Raw genomic sequence first — 23,157 nt, forward strand, 5'->3', positions numbered from 1 at the left:
TGTCCTCTGTTTGCAATATTAAACCTCACTACATAAAAAAACTCAATAAATCAAACTGAAAAAAGAAAATGTGTTAAAAAAATACATATTATTATACATAATTTTTATTGCTTTCTTTTAAATCATCACATCCATATTGCTATGAAGTCTGGTGAAGTCTGCACCCCAAAGCAGACTCTCTGGAAGTTTGCCGAAAGTCAGTTTGAGGCTCCTTGTGGACTTGATGGATTGTGGATTTGGACAGATCTCAACACTCACAGACTTCCTGTGAACGTGCCTGTTAAGTCTGCGGAGTTATCGTGATTACGAGTTATCGTGATTACGAGTTTCCAACTTGTAAATAGCTTTCAACATCCAAATCATGATGACGTCTGGGAAACTTAGACTTGGAGCTTAAGAATGCGTAAGAGCCTGAAAAAAAACAAACAAATATGGATGCCTCACATCAGCCAAAGACTGTTGTTCGTTGTAATTAAATCCAAATTTAATGGATATGATGTTATATTGTCAATACACAGTGTTTAATCCTCACATGACAAACTCTATAATCATATATCTTACATGACATGAGCGCTTGCAGTTAACATGGGAATCTTTCCTGTCTCGACCATCTCATATGATGTGAACGCTGCACGAGTCTCACACTGGTTGTTCACTGAGCTGCAGCAGATCTTTATCCATCAGTCAGTCTGGTTTAATAAATCCTCACCAGAGATTTACTAAACCAGACTGAATTTGAGATGAGAACATTGTCTGATCTGAATGTTCATCAACATTAAGTCTCGCTGTTCTGTTAGGATGAGTGTTTCATTTTGGTAAATAAGGGAGAGATTTGAGGGTCACATGGGGGAAAACATATGGTGCTTAATTAGCTGCTGATGCAACACACCTGGGGAGACACTGACGAAGACGATCCTGAGAGGTTGATTTGTTTGATTCTTTGTTTCATTTATAAATCTCCAACTACATTAAGAAAACAGCAGGCTGACTTCGTTCGTGAGTCCAGTCCTGCAGCTACAGGTGAGTCACACCTGTTGATTCAAGACGGATACAGATCACACTCACAAAAACAAGAAAGGAACATCCTCAACTTCACCTGGCGCAGGCAGAGCTCTCAGGTGGGCACATTTTCCACACAGTGATTGTGTAATAATACATCCAGGCTCCTGCCATTTTTCCACCGAATATATTTCACACACAATCAGTTAAGCTGTTTGACTTTGAGACAAATCATGACTGAAGTAAATCTGTAATCTCTTCTTTCTTTGACTGCACGTGTTCATCAGGACTGATCAGTTGAAGCAAATACAAAAAAGTGGAATCAAATGCCAGAAAAATCAAGAGGCCAGATGCAAAAAGATGTAGAGTCACGACTAAAACTAACAAAGCCGGAAATCTGCTCATATACTCGTTATTTTCATCAGAATTATAAAGCTGTGCGCCATTTGTGGAGCTGAGTGTATGTGCAGTTTCTCTCCCACAGTAAATGGACAAAGACACGGCCTCAATCAACTGTTTAGACATCGAAACTTGCGCCCGCTCCACCACTCGTTAGACTTGACCATTAAAAAAAGAACGGCAATTTTACCGATTGAGGTTCTCCAACAGTTCAGGAACAGCTGCTGTTATGCACGGTTGTGGTTATTCATAGTGATATTTCAATCACCATTTTTAAACGTCAGAAAGGAAATCAATGATTTTGTTTATAGCGGTCATATCAAAACAAAGAGCCTCCAATACAGGAAAAAATCAAAACATCATAAACGCAGGAAAATAAAATGTAAAATTGATTACAAAGACGTAATTCATCAACATTAAGTTTAAAAATGCACCTTTACCTCTCTGTACACTGCAAAAATCACACGTCATTAAAGAGTAACTTAACACCCCCTCGAAACCTTGCTTTTCCTGACCTGCTGCAGTGATGTACAGGTGTACTCCAGGACCCTGTGACATCACCCAGCATCACTGATGGGTGATGTCACAGGGTCAGAGGTGAAACAGGTTTAAAACGTTCAACCAGAGATGCCAGCAAAACACGGCTCTTCAGCCTGGTGTTAAATTATTCTTTAAAAACGGAAACGTTTTATTATTTCTCTCACCTTTTCGTATAACCCTCGGATAGAAAAACACGTGTCCGCCTGGTCTGAAGTATGCGTGCCTATGTGTGGGGAAACGACGTATGCAGTGTTTTTGTGCACATGCATTGTTTATACAGCTGGTCGAATAAAGTGAATGGATTCACAGATGTGAATAATGAATTTAAAAAAAGGTGTTTTAAGAAAAACAAGAGACTGACGGGAAGTCAGAACATGAAACGTAAAAATATAAAAAAAGACAAACAAAATGTGTGATATATATATATATGGCAAAAAATGTTAAATAGGTTTAATAAGGGATTCAACAGAATTCAATAAAACAGATTTGATGAAATGCTCCAAACACAAAACTACTGAACAAAAACTAGAAGGTAAAAATCATCATCAGCTGCTTAAACACTCTATTATATTACTGATATAATAAGATATTATTACTTTGAGACTCTATTTAACAGACACAGTGAGAAGGTCAAAGGTCAGACCCCCCCCATTACACACACACACACACAGTCATGTCACAGTGGATGGAGTCGTCATGCCAACAGCAGACATTACTGCTGGTTTCATCACAGAGACAATCCCAGGCTGGCCTCACTGTATGTGTGTGTGTTTATAGAGCTCTACCCCCCTCATATACATACACACACACACACACACACACACACACACACACACACACACACACACACACACACACACACACAGTATTTAAGTGTCTTCTTATCTCAGTTTTGCATCATCCCTGGTGACCTCTGTGTGTGTGTGTGTGTGTGATGGAGGATTACAGAGGAGACTGAAGAGGCTGAGATGAGATCAGGTTTCACGAGATGAGAGCGCCACAAAAAAGAGCAAAGAAAAATGAACAATGATAACTTATAATAACCAATAATTATATAACTTAAAAGCTGATAGCTTCAGTGGAGCTCAATCATCTACATTTGTTATTTGACTGACTGAAATTAATCTGTCTAAATCAAGAACGCTGAAAGTCTACAAACATGCTAGCGGCTCTTTGAAGCTGTACGAGCTAAACGCTAACATCAGCATGCTAACATGCTCACAATGACAACGCTGAGATAATGTTTACCATGTTCACCATCTGGTTTAGGGTGTTAGCATGCTAACATTTGCTAATTAGCACTAAACCCAAAAAACATAACCCCAAACAAACCCCAAAACATAAACACACATTTTGCTGTGATGAATCTACCCTGTCTTATTATTATAATAATAATAATAATAATAATAATAAACTTACTTACTAAACTAACTAAAACTAACAAATAATTTAACTACTTTACAACTTTATATAGCTCTTTTCTTAACAAGGTTATAAGGTGCTTCTCAGAAAAGGGAAAAAACAGCCAATAAAACAACACAGATAAAGAACAGAAGATCAAGAAGAACCAAATAAAAACAACACAGGGGTCATAAAACATCGGGGAATAAAATAAAGTTAAATGTTAAATGCCAGGAGTAGAATGATAATACCCAGTCACTTATATTTAAGAATTCATAAACACCTTCCTATAAAAGAAAGTTTTAAGACAGGATGTAAAAGATGCTAATGATGTAGCCCTAGTCTTATTTCGATAGCGCTCCACAGTCTGGGGGCTCGAACAGCAAAGGCCCGGTCACCTTTGGTCACAAGCCGGGATCTAGGAATAGTCTAAGGGAACGCCCAGGCACATAGGGAGTCAATAAATATTTTATGTAATTTTGGAGTGAGGCCATTTAAAGCTTTAAAAGTGATTAATAAAATGTTATAATCAATACGGAATAGAACGGGCAGCCAGTGTAAGTTGGCTAGCTCAGGAGCTAAAATTCGAGCAGCAGCGTTCTGCACCAGCTGGAGTCGGTGAAGGGAGCTCTGACTGATACCGGCATAAAGTGCATTACACTTGTCTAGACAGGAAAAAATAAAAGCATGAATAACTTTGTGCAAATCAGTGGGAGACAGGAAAGTTTCTTTAGCTGAAAGAAGCAAGACCGGACAGCATTCTTAACATGAGGTTTCTAGCAGCCTGCTTAATATTTTTAAGCTTACTGTGAAGCAGGCTGGTGGCATGTGTTTGACCAAAGACTATGACCTCAGATTTATCATCATTCAGTTTTTAAAAGTTTTGGGACATCCAGGCATTTTACATCACTGAGGCAGGCAAGGGAATGATCTGAACTGCTGGAGTTACTAGATTGGAGAGGAACATAAAGCCGTGTGTCATCTGCATAACAGTGATGGGAAACACCGTGGTTCTGGATGATCTGGCTAAGAGGAAGCATGTATATTGAGGAAAAACAGAGGGCCAACAGTTAAAATAAGCAACATAGGAACTGGCATTTGCTATAACAGCTGAAAAGGTTCAGGTATGAACGTAGCCATTTTAGGGCAGTTCCCGTAAGACCAACCCAGGTTTCTAGACGGTAGGGCAATTAAGTAGGACAATTTTCTCAACCCATAAAGGAACATTATATCCTTCAGTTTGGAGATACAAGGTTTTCACTGGACAGGAAGGATATGAAAATTTGTAATTTGAAAAGTAACTAAAGCTGTCAGACAAATGTCTCTCTCTCTCTGAGTTAAGGTGGAGTAGAAGTGTAATGCTGCATAAAATGGAGGTACTCGAGTAAAGTACAAGTACGTCTAATTTGTACTTAAATACAGTACTTGAGTAAATGTACAGTACTTAGTTTCACCACTGCAAACAGGTGAGCATAGCTTGGCTACATGGAAGTACAGCTATGTGTTTACAAGCAGTCTAGTAGTAACATAACCAACAGAAAACTGATTTAATCTGCACTTGGATCACTGAGTGCACCGGATCAGTCGAGCAACACGCTCGAGGATATTGTGTTGCTCAACTAGCCTGCGGCTTTAACTGTCTCTTAATGCTCCCACTATTAGCCAAATATTAAACTCAGCGTGAGCTCCCCGAGGCACGTTAGGCCAGGATGCCCTGAAGCACAGAGAGACCACAGGAGCAGAGCTGAGAGACCAGACTGCAGGTCCACACACAGGAAGTGGATTTAAAGCTGTAACACACACACACACACACACACACACACACACAGTCTCACACACCGCAGCCTGACAGGTGGAGATCAAAACTTCAGCGTCACAGCAGCACAGGTGTTGTACAGGTGATAATCCTGAGAACGAGGACAGTGTGAAAGAGAACAAATGTGTGTGTGTGTGTGTGTGTGTGTGTGTGTGTGTGTGTGTGTTGTGTGCGTTCTCGTGGCAGGCCATAGTTGAGTCAAGCACTTGGCCTCTGATTTCATCACGTCGGTTATGAAAGAGACAGTGAAGTTTAACACACTCACACACACAGTACAACACACACACACACACACACAGTGTTCCTCCTCCTCTGTTTCTTCAATATTTCATCATGTGGCGTAAAAACACATTAACCATGTGGAGATAACCTGCTGTGTGTGTGTGTGTGTGTGTGTGTGTGTGTAAAACCAGGTCAGTCAGGCTCTTTACCTGTCGCTTGGAATCTGTCCATTCAGAGCAGAGCTGACTACACACACACACACACACACACACACACACACACACACACACACACACACACACACAGGAAATCTACATAATGAAGTAGTGACCTCATTTCCTGTAGAGCAGCAGGTGTCTGGGACTAATCGACAGGTTCCCTCACGTGTCCAGACGCCATGTGAAGAGTTGTTAGTGTCTTTAATCGTTCCTGCTGTCCACCCCGGCTGTAACGCGACTACACTGTAAGAAATCCACAGTCCTCCTGAGTAAAAAAAATTACTTCTAGATGTGGTTCATAAAAAAGACTGGTATCTGTATAATATGCTGTTTATTGCTAAAAGCAATCACAAAGAACTGGTACAAACCTGAGCCTCCAAGCCTGAAGCGGTGGATGGACAGAGTTAAAGAAATCTTTGTAATGGAAAGGATGACTTTCTCTCTGAGATCTAGAGGAGCATCGTTCTTTAGAAAATGCGAGAAATAGACTGCCTACACTACAGTGGAAGAGGACGCTACATTCTTGTGATTTGTTTGGACAATAATGGACATTTGACACGATATATAATAATTATTTTAACTGGTGTGCCCCCTCACTGAGTTTTGTTTTTTCCGTTCTTCCCGTTTTCCTTTTTTTGTTATGGGTTTTATAAAAATGTTAAAATTCATTAAATAATTTTTTTTTTTTTAAAGAAGAAAATTACCTCTAAAGTTAAGTTGAAGCTATTTTGAGTTAAACAAATCAAGCAGAGATCTTCCAGTCTTTTCCGGGGGCAAACTTACGGTGGCCCAGAGAGCTCAACGCACTGCAGCTTAAGAAAACACGCAAAAGAGACAAAACACAAGCAAATTAAGAAAACAGCTTCACCAATTTGACAACACGTGCAGCATTTAGAAAAAGTGCAAAAACACAAGCAAATACAGAAATGCTGCAAGTAGCGTCCCAGCGGTGTGCATCACCTTTTAGTGTCCCCTGGAAACAGTTTCCGTTGTCATCTGTGCTACTTGCTGCGTTTCCCTATTTGGTTGTGTAATCATGTAAGAATGATAAAGTTGTAAACCCCTGAAAATCTTGTTGCACACGATTATAACTTGTGTGTACAAATTATTATCTTAAGATAAAAAAAATGATCTTCTTTCAGGTCCAAAATTTAACACCCTGAAAGGGGACAATCTGCATAAAGACAACTTCTACTTCTGATACTCTTACCCGTGTAGATTTTCCAATGTCGGACTTTCACTTGTAACAGAATATTTCTACCCTGTGGTATTGTTACTTTTACTTAAAAGTAATTTTTACTCTTACCTGTAGAGCTATTTATCCATCTAGATTGTTTTGGTGTGAGTTGCTGAGTTTTGGAGATGTCGGCCGTAGAGATGTCTGCATTTTTTTGAATATAATGGGACTATACGGCACTTGGCGTGTGGTGCTCAAAGCGCCAAAAAATAAATTTGAAAAACTCAACAGCAACGTCTCTCAAGATTCCAGTTGTTGTGAGCAGTTTCATGTGGGAACTGTTTTCTTTCTACTGATAGTTCCCACATGAAACTGCTCACAACAAATCTGTGGATTATCTTGAGTAACTCACACCAAAACAATCTAGATGGATGAATAACACTACAGGTTAAGAGGAAAAATGTGCATTTTTGGGGTGAACTGTCCCTTTAATACACAAACAAGACTAATGTTTTAATTATGATCAAATGCAAAGTGATGATTATTTAATCTATAACTCTTCTAAAACTCTTTGAATGTACCTGTATTTCATTTAATATACTCTATACTGATGTACTGAGGACACAGATGAGTGTTTGATGGATCATTGATTAATTGATCGGATGGATTCAGTTCAGAAAAAGCCGAAACGTGTCACACGTGTGTGTGTGTGTGTGTGTGTGTGTGTGAATGTGGAACAAACTCAGACGAACGAGTGCAGCAGGTGAACGACTGCTTAGCCTCCGACCACAGATTGAACACAGATTAAGGTCAAAGGTCAGCATGTGGCTGCAGGTCAGCTGTCCACCTGAATGAGTTCATAAACAAGACTGTGATTGGTCCGTTACTGTCAGAGGAAATCCTCCCATCTACTGCGTTATACTGGTGTGTAATGGTTAATACAGCTAATATAATAACTTCCTCCTAGGCCTGCAACTAACGATTATTTTCATTATTGATTAATCTACCGTTTATTTTCTTGATTAATAGATCATTTGGTCTATAGATCGAAAACCCAAATATATTTATCTTAGTATGATATAAAACACAGAAAAGAAGCAAATCCTCAGATTTGAAATGCTGAAACTTATGTTTTGTTTTGTTTTTTAGCATTTTTGCCTTTAGAAATGCAATTAAATGATTAATAGATCATCAAAATACCAAAGTTGAATTCATAAGCTCAGCGCAGATTTACTTGTTTGTTTTCACTGAAATGAACTGATTTCGGTGTGAAGTTTGGCTTCATAACGGCAGTTACAGTGACGTCATGTTTTCACCTGATCGTCTTTAGTCTTTGTAGCCTGTGAATTCATATGAATGAGCATATTTATTCACGGCTCATAAATTAAGCACACATTTGATTTGTTAATCACAATACAGATAGTTAATCGTGTTTTTTTTTTTTATGAACAAATAGTCAAACTATTTTTTGTCTTGTTCATATTAAAGGCAGTCGCTTCACATCAATGTACAAATAAGATGTAAGACCTTTTTATTAAAAGAAAACATGAACTCTGTTAATATAGTTGTCATTATGAAAACAAAATCTTAGATACTAATCAAATACCCATTAACTATTGTTAATAAGTTCCACTTTTATTGGTAAACGATTGGTCATAAAGTTTACAGTTGCAGAGACAACCACAACGTCTGTGGTGCTACTTTCACTTTTAATAGTTTAACTTTATTTCATCTTATTTTTTTTTTTCCCCTCAATGATTTCTTTGCTTAATTTTTCTTTCATTAGAGTTGACTAAATGTGTTTAGGGTTCTTACGTTGTGAGCCAACTTAAGTCATGCTGTATTCAGGGGGATTCTGGGTGATAATTAGTCAAGGCAACTGTATTTGTATATCACCTTTCAAACGCAGAGACAATTGAAATGCAAAGTAAATGTACCAAGTAACTAATTTTGATGACACTAAAACAAAGTTTGTCATTTTGAATTGTGTATCAGTATACAATGTAATAATCTTCCATATATATATATATATATATATATATATATATATATATATATATATATATATAATAAAACCAAGCAGCTGTGGTGTAAAATTGAATCTCTGACTGTTGCAGCTGCTGACACCTATATGATATTTATAATATATACCCTCTTCCTCATTCTGTCAACAGAAACATACTCACTTTTTCAGAGAGTTGCCTGCTGCTTAACATAACTCACTACTGGAACAATATTTGTTGGTAAAAAGTCTCTCACAGGGATTATTTGATGATACAAAACCATCCACAAACGTTACCTCTCAAAATACTTTATAAGAAAATACAAAAACTTTGGTTATATGAAAGAGCTTTCTGTAAAAATGTAGTCTGTATCTTTCCACCCAGGCTGTGTTTACTTGTGTTCATTGTGTGTAATGGAAGCTATCAGTGGTGGAAATAACTAAGTACATTTACTCAAGTACTGTACTTAAATACAGTTTTGAGGTAGTTGTAGTGGAGTAGAAGTATAAAGTAGCAGAAAATGAAAATACTCAAGTAAAGTACATTTCAGGGGCAAATATTGTACTTTTTACTCCACTACATGTATTTGACAACTTTAGTTACTTTGCAGATACAGATTAATAACAAATATATTTAACAAATAAAAGATGATGTAATATTACTCCTTCTGTTAAAACTTCACAAGCTACCCAGCAGTATTTAAAAAAATACTTAAAAATAGCTCCACCTTTCCCAGCTGCCACATTAAAGTGATGCACACATAATAATTATAATCCAGTAATGTCATATATATATATATATATATTATTCTGAAGTGGGCCATTGTGCATGATGAGTGCTTTTACTTTCGGTACAACTATATTTTAATGTCAAAGCTTGTTGTACTTTAACTTAAGTAACGTTTTGAATGCAGGACTCTTTCTTGCAACAGAGTATTTCTACATTGTGGTATTATCAAGTACAATATCCGAGTTCTTCTTCCATCACTAGCTTTCGTTATGTTTCATCAAGAAAACATATCGAAACCGCTCTGTTAGGGCTCGTGTGTTTTATGATGAATGATCGGCTCAGGATTGCAACATCGAGGCCCCGCCCCCCGCTGGGTGACGACACCGCGGGAGGAAACAACGAAACCAAACAGATCCAGAGTCGGTGCGGGTCCTCAGTCCGGCTGAAAGTTCTGGAGACGAGCAGGGTCAGAGCAGACCAGAGTCCGGAGGATCAGACTGGATCTACAACCAGACCGACACACGGAGATTATTTCACTTTAAACTCGCACGAGAGGACTCGGTTTGACTCGGCTTTGTTCGCTTCAGCTCCGGATATAAATACGCAAGTTTAGTTTTTAATTCTTTTAATTAAACGGTTTCGGTTTGTTTTTGTGCTGATTTTCAGCATTTCATGTAATTCAGACTGAAGAAGAAGCTCAACAACAGCTGACTGACGACAGGTTGCGCAACCGAGACAATAAGGACACAAAGACGTCATCACCGGACAGTCTGCTCCAGTTCTCCCAGTATCACCGCTGCTGGTTCCAGTCGGAGCTCAAAACTTCACAAGAAAACCTTTTTTATTTTTTATTTTTATGCCTTCAGCAACTTCTGCTCCACACCAGACAGACAGACCGACCATCAGCTCCACACTGACTCTACTGGGTTTCTACTGGATCTACTGGTTTCCTGTTGACCTGCAGTCCGGACCAGTCTGACTGAAGAGCACAAGGTAGGAACTGACCTGAGAGCAGTGGTGGAGGAAGTAGGCCACTCAGTAACAAATTATAAAAATAGTACAAGCAAAGGTCGTCCAAAAAATAAATGTTTTACCAGCAAAGTGTATTTAAAGTACTCAACATGCAGAGTGGCCTCTTTCAGAGTGTTGTATTAATATTTTATATTGGATTAACGTGTAAACAGCATCCTTATGTTAAACCTGGTCGAGGTGGAGCTCATTTTAACAATTTAATGTAGTTTTTTTGTTGTCTCATCTATAGAAATGATCATATCTGTTAAGAGCATCGTGTTTTGTGTGTTCAGTCGTCTTGTTATCTAAATGTAGTGGAGTTAAAAAGTGCAATATTTACCTCTGAAATGTGGTGAAGATGTATAATGTAGCAGAAAATGGAAATACTCAAGTACAAGTAACTCAGAGTTGTTCTTATGTACAGTACTTGAGTACACAGATCCGTTCAGTACAGTTTCTGAAACTAACATAGTTTATGATCAAAACAGGCTCAACTTTAAGCATCAAGCTCATTCTGGACCATAAAAACAGTAGTTTGACATTACAATCCCTGACTCAAGGTCAACTTACTAGCTTTTACTAGCTTTCAGGGGTACCACATAGTTTTCATTAGTGGATGGAGTTTGCCCAGTTGTCATGGAGATGGGTTTGCTAGGATGTGAGCTCAGAAGCTCTACTGGTTTAAACTTTTAGGACTTCCTGTCCTAAAATGGCTTCAAAAGAATTTGATCTGATTTGATGAACACTGTGTTTATACAGCTGAAAGTTCTGGAAAAAGCTAGCAAGTGGACCTTTAGTTGGGATTGTTTTGTCAAACTACTTCCGAGGCCAAGAATAAACGTTTAAAGTCAGTACAGACGACTGACTCCATGGCAGCTGAGCAAACTCCATCCGCTGATGAAGACAGTTGGAAAGCCTGGGAAAACAGCTAGTAAGTGGACCTTGAGGCTCAACTTTATTTAAAACAGGGTTACAAGAATGGGCAGATTACCGTCAAGCAACCCGTGCAAATGTTTTGTTTTTTTAAAGCAGTTAATCTGCCGTCAAACAGATTTACTAACCTTAATGTAGGTTTACTGCAGCAGGAGCAGCGTGAAAACAAACACAAATATAATAAAAACAAGTTATGACAGATATTCAAATTAAAGGATTAGGAGCAAAAAAAAAAAAAGAATAATAAAAATAAAATGTGATCAGGGCATCTCTACTTCTGCCTGAGGTCTGCCACATGTTAACAGTCAACGATCAGTAATCCACCCGTGTTTACAAGAGACTAAAAGAAGACAATCAGTAGCAGAGAAAACACAGGCACTGATGATGATAACTACTAATAAAACCACCGACACTGCAAAATGATACTTCATAATACTGCTGATACTGCTAATAATACTACTGAAAATACTACTGATATAAATTCTACCGATACTGCAAAAATACTGCTAATACTGCCAGTAAGTTAAAACATGGAAGAAGAAAATACCAAAAGTAGTTGAAAAGCTTGTGGATGAAAGTGAGTTTTAGTGCTGAAACAGTCAATTAATCAATTAGTCAACAAAAAATCAATCACCAGCAATTTTAATAATAGATTTGACTTTAAGTACTTTTTTATTTGGGCAAAACTGCTAAAAATAGTTGTTCTAGTTTCTTAAATGTGAATATTTGCAGTTTTATTTTGTCTTCTATGACAGTAAACTGAATATCTTTGGGTTTCGGACAGAACAAGATATTTCAAGACATCATCTTGTACATTTTTCACTGTTTTATTATTGTATAGATCAAAAGACTCAAATAATTGAATAAATAATTGCTAGTTGCAGCCCTTGAAAGTTTTAAGATGAGTGTGCCAAGATGTCCAGAGAGCAGATTTGAAAGTTTTCAGCCAGGCCTCCGTCCAAGTCAGATACAGGAATAAATAGAGATCAGTAGAGTTCAGAGTCTAACAGAGTCCAGTAGAAGTCACTAGAATCTGATTGTGAAACAGCAGCTGAACATGAAGTGATGGAGAAATCTTTCACAGAGAGCTGACGATGAGACATCAAACAGCACAGATTCACTTTCTCTTTGTGTGTGTGCGTGCGCGTGGGTGTCGCGGGATGACGTTGCCGTGGTGACACTCTGACTCAGGGAGTTTCACCAGAGTGAAAGCAGCGTTGGCCAACGGCAGGTTTCCACACAACGTCACCATGGTGACCTCAGGCTAAAAAAAAAACACACTCACTCTCACAGTGTGTGTGTGTGTGTGTGTGTTGACTGTATTTAAAACCTGTTTAAACTATAAACTGTTGTGCTCTGATGCAACGATCTGAAAGCTGAAGCGTCTGTCAGCTTACAGGAAGTTGCATCATGAAGCCTATAGACACGTTGACAGTGTAACATGTGAGCAGCAGAGACACCGAACACAGTGAGATGTGATACGAATATAAGTCTCCTTACTGTATGTGAAATTATTACTGAAGAGGGTTCAGTGGAGGGAGGAGGCGCAGCTGTGGTGTCACCAGCAGAGGGCGCTGCAGGGCAGACATGAAACCAGAAGTGAAACTAAAGTTTGTCCTGACTTTATTCAGTGATCTCCAGCATAACTCACGTAACAGTCCAGAGCTTCAACTAGAACCATTCTTGAAATAAAACTAACTAAGTTCTCATAACTGTCCACAGTGAACAATCTGCAGTACATGTAGTTAGGACAGACAGACTTAAAGCGACTATAATCAATGTGTTTATAATAACAATGTGAAAACAATGTTAAAGGTGACGCTCATGATGAATCTACAGAGAATTATCTCTCGAACCGGCAGCTCCTCTCGGCTTTACAGAGCTTTATAGTGAGTTTCAGCGCATTGTTTACCCGGGCGCAACTTTACTGTTTTGGTTCACTCTCACCGCTCTCATAGTGTCGTCTTCGGCAGCAGCAGGCCGCTGTTTTCAGAGAAACTCACTGTAAACTACCTGCTCTGCACCAAACAGCAGACAGACACAGTTAGCGACTAGCTGGTGAAGAAAGTGGAGCATTTAGCAGCTAAAGGGCCAGATAGTTCCCTCAGGAGTTGGTAGAGACCAAAAACAGAGCTGAAAGAGAGTGAATACTGGATTTAAATTCATCAGGTGACACAAACACGACTCCAAATGAATGATAATGTTGCTCTGTAACTGCTGAATGTGTAAATAATGAACTTTTTGCTAACAAGTTGGCTGTATAAACATAAAATGTGATGATATGTCAATGTTGTGCTCACAACCTGTGTCTGCTGCCCCCAAGTGGCCAAAGAAATGTGGGTGGGTATCAGCCTACCCTGAAATGTCTCAGCGTCTATTAGATGTCAGGATGAATCGTAATCATTTTGGTGATTGCTTAACTTTTCATCTAGCGCCATCATCTCAGCTTTGGTTTATGACCAAATATCTGCAAAACTCATGACATTCCCAGCAGCCTCAGCTGTACTTTGTGTTTAGTGCTAATTACCAAATGTTAGCATGCTAACACCAAATTGCTTAAGTAAGATGTGTTAGCATTTAGCACAAAGGACCGGCTTGAGAGAGAAGTTCCACGCGTCTGTTTTAATGTCTTGTTTTAAAGCTGTAAGTACTAATTAACCTGACCTGATGTCACTCATCTCCTCCAATCACAGATGAGCATGGGCGTGACCGCAGCCAGATCTCAGCTGTGCCTGAAGAGGCTATTGGACGAGCCCCAGGGCAATTTACCGAAATGTAAACTAGCCCGCTTGGCTCTGCACCCTCCGGCCACCGGCCTATCACCTTGCCTCAGGCCCAGAAGCCCTGCCCCCAAGACCAACCAGAGCCAATCCCCATCCAGAGTCGGACCATACTTCCTGTTTGAACGCTGCGAGGGGGAGGAGACTTACAGGGCCGAGCACGCACACACAAAGCAGCAATACACCTGCCAGGTAGAGCTACCAATATTACTGATACTGCAAAAAATACTACTGATACTGTTAATAATATTACTGATACTGCTAAAAATACAATTCATACTGCTGGAAATGCTGAAAAATACTGTTGAAAGTACTACTCATGCACTGATACTTGTTAGTCATATTGCTAATACTGCTGAAAATGCTCAATGTACGAAGAACGCAGTTTTTAGCTGTAGCAGCTGTTACCCTAACCGTCCCTCCTGGTTGCCATGGTTACAGGTGCTTCCCCTGCGTGGTTACCAGGAGCGGCTGGCTGCCTACACCCGGATTGGTCACCATGACAACATCTGCAGACTGCTGGATGTGGTGATTGGCCAGGACAGCGCGTACGTTTTCCTGCCCGGTCACCATGGCGACATGCACGCGTACGTGCGAAGCAGGAAGCGTCTAGGCGAGGAGGAGGCGGGGCATCTGTTCACTCAGATGCTGAATGCCGTGACGCACTGTCATCGCCACGGAGTCGTCCTGAGAGACCTGAAGCTCCGCAGGTTCGTCTTCACCGACAAATACAGGTGAGACTGACAAGTACTCTGATAATACTACTAATACTGCAATACTGCATTCTACACTGACTACCCACTAACACTACAAAAAAATACTACTAATACTGCCAATAATACTTCTGATATTGCTGAAAGTGACAGTCCTGATACTACTAATACTGCTAAAAATACTACCAATACTGCTAAAATTACTATGGATACTACTGATACCGCTAATAATACTGCTTACATCAGTAGTATCAGCAGTATTAGCAGCAATATAATTAGAAGTATCAGTAGGATAGATTAAACCTTAAAAAAGGAAAAAATACTACCTCTAACACTACTACTACTAATTATTCTATCACCAGTACTACAGATACTACTGCTGTCACTGATGATGCATTAAGCAGATTAAAAAACGTTATCTTTGTGTTTTTCTTTCTGCAGGACGCGTCTCGCCCTGCTCGGCCTCAACGACTGCGTCCTCCTGCACGGTAACCGTGGCGACGACTCTCTGACGGACAGACACGGCTGCCCCGCCTACGTCAGCCCCGAGCTGCTGACCAAAGGGAACGGGTCTTACTCGGGCCGCGCCGCAGACATCTGGAGCCTGGGCGTGTCTCTGTACACCATGCTGATTGGACGATACCCGTTTCAGGACACGCAGCCCGCTGCGCTGTTCGCTAAGATCCGCCGCGGGGCCTTTAGCCTGCCTGATTGGCTGTCACCGCAAGCCAAGTGTCTGATTGGCTGCATGCTTAGGAAGTCGCCCACAGAGAGGCTGGAGGCGTCGGAGCTGCTGATGCACCCGTGGCTGACCAATCCCTGCACGCCACATCACAACATGCACAAGACGCATAACAGCTCGCAAAAAAAACTACAGAATCAACAAGAGGACGATGACCAGGTGGTGCCAACATGGACAGAAAAACACTAACATACATGTTTGTACTTCTATACTTGCGAGGACCCGCATAGATATAATCCTTCCCTTAGCTCCTAACCAGTGGTGGAAGAAGTATTGAGATCTTTTACTTAAGGAAAAGTAGCAGTACCAAAGTGCAGAAATACTCTGTTACAAGTAAAAGTCTTGCATTCAAAATCTTAGTTAGTAAAAGTACAAAAGTATTAGCATCAAAATACTTATAATACTTAAAGTAAAAGTATTCATTATGCAGAATGGCCCATTTCAAAATCATATAGATTTGATTATTGGATTATAATTATTGCTGCATTAATGTGTTCATCACTTTAATGTTGCAGCTGGTCAAGGTGAAGCTAATTTTTGTTACTTTATAAACTGCTGGGTAGCTTAACCTATAATAATATATCATAATTTATTAGTATTTATATGTTGTATTAATCTAAATTTGTAAAGTAATTAGTAACTAAACCTATCAAATGTAATGGAGTAAAAAGTACAATATTGGCTTCCAAAATGTAGTTGAGTAGAAGTTTAAAGTGGAAAATGGAAGTACTTCAGTAAACTTTAACCATCGCAGCTTATTAACGCCAACCTTTACACTTAACCTAAACCTGATTCTAACTAACTCTAAAACCAGTTCTGAACCCTCAACCTTTGAAGAGGTGAGGAAACTCAAATTGGTCCTCGCAGAGATAGACATACAAGAGCATACACACACACACACACACACACTACAGAAACCGTCTGATCCTGGATTACTTGACCTGACCCTCAGGTGCCTTCCTCTCGCTGTAACTGTGTCCCAATTCAAGATCCATCTCCTTTAAAAGGGGCGTGGCCTATGACAGTGACCGCACCTTGAGGCCTGAACCTGCTCCTCGTCTTCCACAAATCGTTTGCTCGACAGAGGATTCAGAACCGAGTCACCAGTTCCACCAGTTCCACCAGTACCCGACACAAACCAGAACAGATGGTGTGTTCAGGTGCTGTTCGTCCAATCGCAAAGTGGAGAATTTCCCAGTTCCCCTTGAACACATCCCAGTATTAAACTAAGGACTCATTACTGGCATCCTGCAGGGGCGATTTCATTGATCCACTTTAACACCTTGGTCATCTCCGATTTAAGAAGTTGATGAAGAATACCTGTACACACCATTGTTTTTTTAAAAAGTGGACTTTGAAGGAGGCGGGGCCTAAAATGGAACGCAGCTTCTTTCTCTCAGTGTTTACACTTCCTGGTTGCTCCCTAGAATTATATAGAGAAGGATCGGTCAGTGTGGGAAAGTCACCAGCAACAGAATCATCTTTCTAAAGAACAGAAATAACCAGAGAAATTACACAAATTCAGTACAAAGTGGCCAACAATGCCGAGTGGTTTAAATTCAGCTTCAGTCTGACTTTAAAATATCGAAGTGTGTCATCTTTTTCCGATGATCCCAGTTTAATGGAAGCTGAGAGCCGCCATGATCGCTAAAAATAGTTATAGGCCTGTTATCTCAGGATCAAAACTTCATTCACCAATTTCCTCTAAATTCTGTTTTTGTGGTGCTCATAAAAACGGTTATCCTGAAAGAACAATTTACTCATTATTTATTTTTCGGATATTGTGACATGACATCTAATTTTCCCTGGATAACAAACACGTTCATCACTGTAATAATATTTACATGCAAGCAGGCTTATTCTGGGACACCTCTTCTGCTACGTGACAAAAGTGCCTTTGATCATCGATCATCTGAAAATAACAGCACAGTTAAATTTGCGATCACGAGAAAACTATTTCTGATATGTCAACGTAACAGTATAATTAAGTCTCGGGATGAAAGGATTTAATATAAGCACCATGTGTTGAATCATAACAAGAAAATAATGAAACTGTAATAACAGGACTAAAATGATTCTGGACACTCAAGACTTTTGTTCCCTTTAGCTGAAGCTGACCGATCACTACTCGACAGACCTGCAGCCAGCTAATAGGATGCCTTCTTCTGAATGTGCCATTCAGACCTCCAGAGACAGATGGAGAATAAATAAAGATGTTTCACAAACTGTTCTGGTCCGGACTCGTTTTTTGTTTGATTTTAATTAAGGAAACATTTAAGTACTTGTGTCAATTCCTGCTGTGTTCTGAACCTCCTTCACCTACAGTCATTATAAAACCTGTCTGTACAACCGGAGTAGTTTTCTTGTTGTGATTACATTTTTTCAGATTGGAGTAGAGGCCTGCAGTGACCTCCATCAGCGTGTTTCACTCTGTATGGAACCACGTCTGTAGTGTCTGAAGCTTTTACAGGTTTGGGTCCTTTCGGAGGCTGATCTCTCCTCCAATCACACAGCAGTTAACTAACAAGGTACTTTCTCATTGGAGAAATAAAATCTCCTCCATACTGAGCTGCCACAGTAGCTACAGGGGGATAAAATCTGAAGTATTGTAAGAATTTAAATTATGAATTTATTAACTAAATATGCATCTTATATAATATATAAAGAAATAAATCATCATTAAATACTGTACTTAAATACAAATTTCAGGTACTTTACTTGAGTATTTCTATTTTTTGCAACTAACTTACTATAATTCTACTCCACTACATCTCAGAGGCAAATATTGTACTTTTTACACCACTACATTTGTCTGACTTTACTTGTACTTACTTACTTGAGTATAGTCAGTGTGGTATTAGTACTTTTACTTAAGTAAATGATCTGAATACTTCTTCTACCACTGCCAATTAGTAATTCTATTATCTCATTAATTTGTTGTATTAATGAAATGCTGGACATGCACGTGTCCAGAAAATAAAAGTAAAAATTATAAATTGCAACAAAAAAAAATAAGAAAAAAGATGAATAACTGAATTTTTAAATTAAATCATAAAATTCATGTTTAAGTGGCTTTTAACTATGTTATTCAGTGTACAAACATGTCTCTGTATCATACTTCATTACACAATTCAATGTTTTACTTCAAGAGTTTACTTCACGGTCGCTTTAGTCTGAAAACATTGCTTTTTTTGTAAGATGTGCAGCCAGTAAGTCTGGATATAAAACTTTTGTACAGACTTGAAAAGGCTTCTGTTCTACAGAGAATCAAATAACAGACACTCACAAAGCTGTGTAGCTTCAGAGCTGAGGTCACAGCTGAGGGAATGAAATGGTCTTAAGGGCCATTACGTTTTACTCAAGCCGTCGATGTCAATACTTATTGTCATAAGTGCAACAAAACTCTCCAGTGAGGAGATTCTACAAGCAGTTTATCAGACATTAAATGCAATGTCTTAAACTGCTATACCCACAGTCAAACTCCAGTACAAAAACTGAAGTGTAAAACCTACTATTTGTTGTTGTCAGGGTGTTATGTACCAGACTATTTCTTCTTTCTGGCTCAGACCAGTAACTTCCTGAACTCACTGCTGGTTGCCAGGCAATGGCTCAGAGGCAAGAAATAGTCCGGCACAAAACCTCACGCTTTGGTTTCTGTGCAGATTAAACACAGAAGATATAAAGTGTAAATGAGTGAGCTTTAGAGGTGCTGGTAGGTGGATTTTGTAACTGCAGCACAGAGCAAGGCTAACTGTTTCCCCCTGTTCCCAGCTAAAGTAAGCTAACCGGCTGCTTACGGTAGCTTCATATTTAATGGACAGATGCGAGAGTGATATTGATCTTCCTCTCTAACTCTCCTCCAAAAGCGAGTAAGAACTAATTTAATGTCAAACTATTTCTTTGACGATTTGACAAATTCTTGAAGACTTATAGACTAACCAGCCTCTCCTCCCTCTACCAGCAGCGAGTCTCTTCACATTTATGTTCATTCCGTTCTTCATTTCTTCTTTTTTGCACAGTAATCAAAAGGAATTGATAAGCAGTAGTAGTATTGAGAAAATCCTAACAATAGCCATCAAAGAGTAAATGCCTCATATGTTTTGTAAAAATATTATTATTAAAATATTTAAAAGTAAGGTGGAAATGTTTATAAGGCAAGAGTATAAAGCAGTAAAAAAAGTAGCGTTAAGAAATAGTAGAGAGAAGTAACAGCAGACTCAACTGCCCCAAACAAACAATATACAGAATATGAACCCTAACAGCAGCAGTTTATCTCACCTTCTTGTTTTATTGTTAAATTGCATCAGGCGGCAGAATAAATCCTGTGACTCTGCCCATCACTTCAGTCTGAATCTAATCCTTTGTTTCGCTCCAACATCCACTTCATCGCAGAAAACTTTGACAGAAGCCAAAGTTGTCTGTTTCCAAAGTTTCCAATCAACAGTCAGTAAACTGTCCCACATGTCTGCTCATTGGTCACTGGTGGAGTCCGTGGCAGCAGCCAATCAGGAGCCAGCATCAGTGTCCATGTCATCAGTGTCATCGCCCTCCGAGCGGCAGATCTCCTCCAACGCCAGCTCTGACAGACAGGAAACAGGAAGAAGAAAACATGAGTCTGTTTACTTCAGAGTTCTGAGTGATGTTACATTATATGGCCAAATGTATATGGACAAGTTATTTCTTAACTGTACCTTATAACTTTACTGAATGATGAAACTAGGGGTGTACTACATGTATAAAGGGGAATGCACCAATCCTGACCTGATTAAATGGATCAGGTATCAGCCACGATGTGATCGATACGCATTAAATACAGTTTCCATGTCAATGTCAATATAAAATTCTGCGTTTCTGGATCAGTCATGGCGGGCTGCAACTCAGTTTTTAGTGCCACAGCATCCCCAATGCTACCTTAAATATAAATAATCCCATGAGTTCTACGCAGTGAGGTACATACAGATTTTAAAATTTAGGAAGCTTTGGTTTTAGTAACCTGAGTTTAGGTGCCACATCAGAGAAACCGTCCACTTTGAGAGCGCCACAAAGACTGTTGATGCCTTGTGACCTCTTATTACAACACTGGAAAACACCAGAGCCACCATCAGTACAACATCAGCTAAATGATTTGTCAGGCTACCTTCCATCTTCAAACAATCAGGTTTGCTTTAAACAGCAAACTTAAGGATTTTAGGAAAATGTTGTTCCCCCTCATTGCTTTTCTGGTCCAAGTCCACATCAACTCAAGAGACAACTCTCACGCTTTATCAGACAGCTCTTAGAAAGAAAAACAGTGTTACCCAGTAGCCACTCTTTTTGATGACTGTTTTGTGACCTTGTACACTCTTCACTATGTGTTCTTGTGGGTTTACCGTGTTCTGTGTTCTCTTGTACTGGATGTATTTTATAGCTGTACCAACTGTATGAACAGTAACAGAGCTTCAATAAAAATATATGTGACAAAGAAGTTTATAGTGTGGAAATGGTAAAAAAGCAGAGGCATTACATCACACAGGAGCACTGCATAAACTGTCATCTAGCAATTCACCTGTTTGAACTGGTGTAACCAGATGTACCATATGGCCCACATATAAGACATTATTTTTTTGGGGACTGTATAAAATCTGAGGACCATACATTTGCATATTCACAATGGCAGATATTCTTTTTAAATGGAGAGAGTACCAGTGTAACAAGCAAGTGTTGCATTGCAGGTCGACTGTAGCCTTAATGTTGTTAGGCTAGCAAGTTTTTCAAGTCCATTTATAGTGTGCTTGTTAGAGATAGTCAGTCCTTAAAGTGTTAAGTCCCAGTTAACTTACTTGTGTAACGTGTTTAAAGTAAATAAACTGAAAATGATTCGAAAGCATCTCCCGACCAAATCATCTGTCAACCGGCCAAAAATCACCGCTGTCACAGGATGCCATGATGAAGAGCTCCAACAGACAGTTTAACAGTCTAAAAATGCTAACTGCTGGTGATAATATCTGATCGCTTCAAGAGCCTGACAGGAGAGATGTAACTGATAGACCAGCTCCACAAATGTGGGATTTATGTTCTGCTTTAATGAAAGTATTTCATGTTTTACTTTTACAAGACAAAAGGCTTCAGGGGTGAGTTTGGCTGAAATGGAAACCTGCTGGCTGTCCATGGAATGAAGTTGGATACCCCTGATCTGGAAAAACAGAAGTATCCAACAAAACATTGTGTGAGTGTATATATGTGTGGGTGTGTGTGTGTGTCTATACCCTCGCTCTCGCTCAGCTCGGGGATCTTCCTCAGCGTGTCTCGTACAGCAGGGATCACCTGGTCATACATGTGCAGCAGCGGCCTGCAGCTCTCTGAGAAGCTGCCGTGATGCAGCAGCAGCCAGTGCAGCAGCAGCAGACACTCTCTGAGCAGAGACGCCGCCGGGCTGCGCCACCATGGCAACGAGGGGGCAGAGCACTGCTGCAGGGGCAGGGCCAGGCCTGAAGGAAAAACACGAAAAAAAAAAAACAACTGTGGTAATTGATGATTTTAGAGACAATTATTGGGTGTAATGAACCGTTTTAGGGATGGGCTGGTGAGTATTTCCAGCCTGAAATGTGACTGACCTGTTGAGTCTGTCGGCTCCTGAGAACCACGAAGATCCAACCACTGACGATGGAAAACAATCACAACTGTCTGAACCAACTGAGAGAGAGAGAGAGAGAGAGAGAGAGAGAGAGAGAGAGAGAGAGAGGCTTGTTTGGAAAGGTGCAACACAAAGTTTAGTGTCACTGTATCAAGAGACAGAGCAGAGGGTCAGAGAGGTTTACCTCAGTGCAACATTGACAGGTGCTGTGCTGATCTGTGCTCTCTGCTCTCTGAGTCATCAGTCTGCTCAGCAAACGAACCACCTGAGACACAAAAACAACAATGGCCAAAATTCAAATAAAATAAAAGCTGCATTCAGATATTAGCTGCAGCTGGCACAAACAAATGCAGAGCCTTTATAAAAACATTGAGGGGTGTAATAACCTGTATTATAATGGTTCAAATGATAAATTCAGTATAATGTACATTTCCACAGCACTAATTCCATTCAGTACAACTAATGTCATACTCACCACTCACTTCACTTTATCTTCTAATACTGCTTTCATTAATAAATTAATTTTCATTTGTCAGTTCTACTTTGTCATTTTTTAAATTGCTGTTAAGCTGCTGTCAGTGAAACTAAACACTTGGACACCGAATGAGTTTTATCAACAGTAAATTAAAACAAAAGCAATCAGAAAACAGGAGCTTTAAACACGTTGGCTGGTTGATTTCCTGCTTCAGTGCCTTAAGGACTGATTATGATGATAAATATCATAGGTATGAGCTGTTAACTGACCTGTTTTTATTATTTTTTATATATATATATATATATATATATATATATATATATATATATATATATATATATACATATATATATATTTATATCTCCCCTTGTTGTTCCTGTGTGCAC

The 23,157-nt window shown here is 39.5% G+C and overlaps 2 protein-coding genes across 5 annotated transcripts in view; one reads left to right on the plus strand and one right to left on the minus strand.

The window, feature by feature from the left end:
* The first annotated feature begins 863 nt into the window (after positions 1–863).
* On the plus strand, positions 864–17,909 carry trib3 (tribbles pseudokinase 3). 4 transcript variants are annotated; one of them, XM_044211909.1, is made up of 5 exons: positions 9,868–10,497; positions 11,004–11,446; positions 14,142–14,420; positions 14,670–14,962; positions 15,383–17,909. In XM_044211909.1, the coding sequence occupies exons 3-5, from the start codon at positions 14,142–14,144 to the stop codon at positions 15,870–15,872; spliced, it is 1,062 nt and encodes a 353-aa protein (XP_044067844.1). In that variant the 5' UTR covers positions 9,868–10,497; positions 11,004–11,446; the 3' UTR covers positions 15,873–17,909. The 4 variants fall into 4 exon arrangements, with proteins under 4 accessions (XP_044067823.1, XP_044067853.1, XP_044067844.1 ...); XM_044211888.1 differs by lacking the exons at positions 9,868–10,497; positions 11,004–11,446 and adding an exon at positions 864–1,118; XM_044211918.1 differs by lacking the exons at positions 9,868–10,497; positions 11,004–11,446 and adding an exon at positions 996–1,020.
* A 2,042-nt stretch (positions 17,910–19,951) lies between these two features.
* Positions 19,952–23,157, minus strand: part of LOC122883340 (ATR interacting protein) — a 57,067-nt gene continuing 53,861 nt past the window's right edge. Inside the window, 4 exon segments of the mRNA XM_044211875.1 lie at positions 19,952–20,262; positions 21,929–22,150; positions 22,277–22,355; positions 22,481–22,561. Coding sequence (XP_044067810.1) covers positions 20,189–20,262; positions 21,929–22,150; positions 22,277–22,355; positions 22,481–22,561 — 456 coding nt within the window. The 3' untranslated portion in view covers positions 19,952–20,188.

Source organism: Siniperca chuatsi, linkage group LG2 (assembly GCF_020085105.1).
Source record: "Siniperca chuatsi isolate FFG_IHB_CAS linkage group LG2, ASM2008510v1, whole genome shotgun sequence".
NCBI classification, from domain to species: domain Eukaryota; kingdom Metazoa; phylum Chordata; class Actinopteri; order Centrarchiformes; family Sinipercidae; genus Siniperca; species Siniperca chuatsi.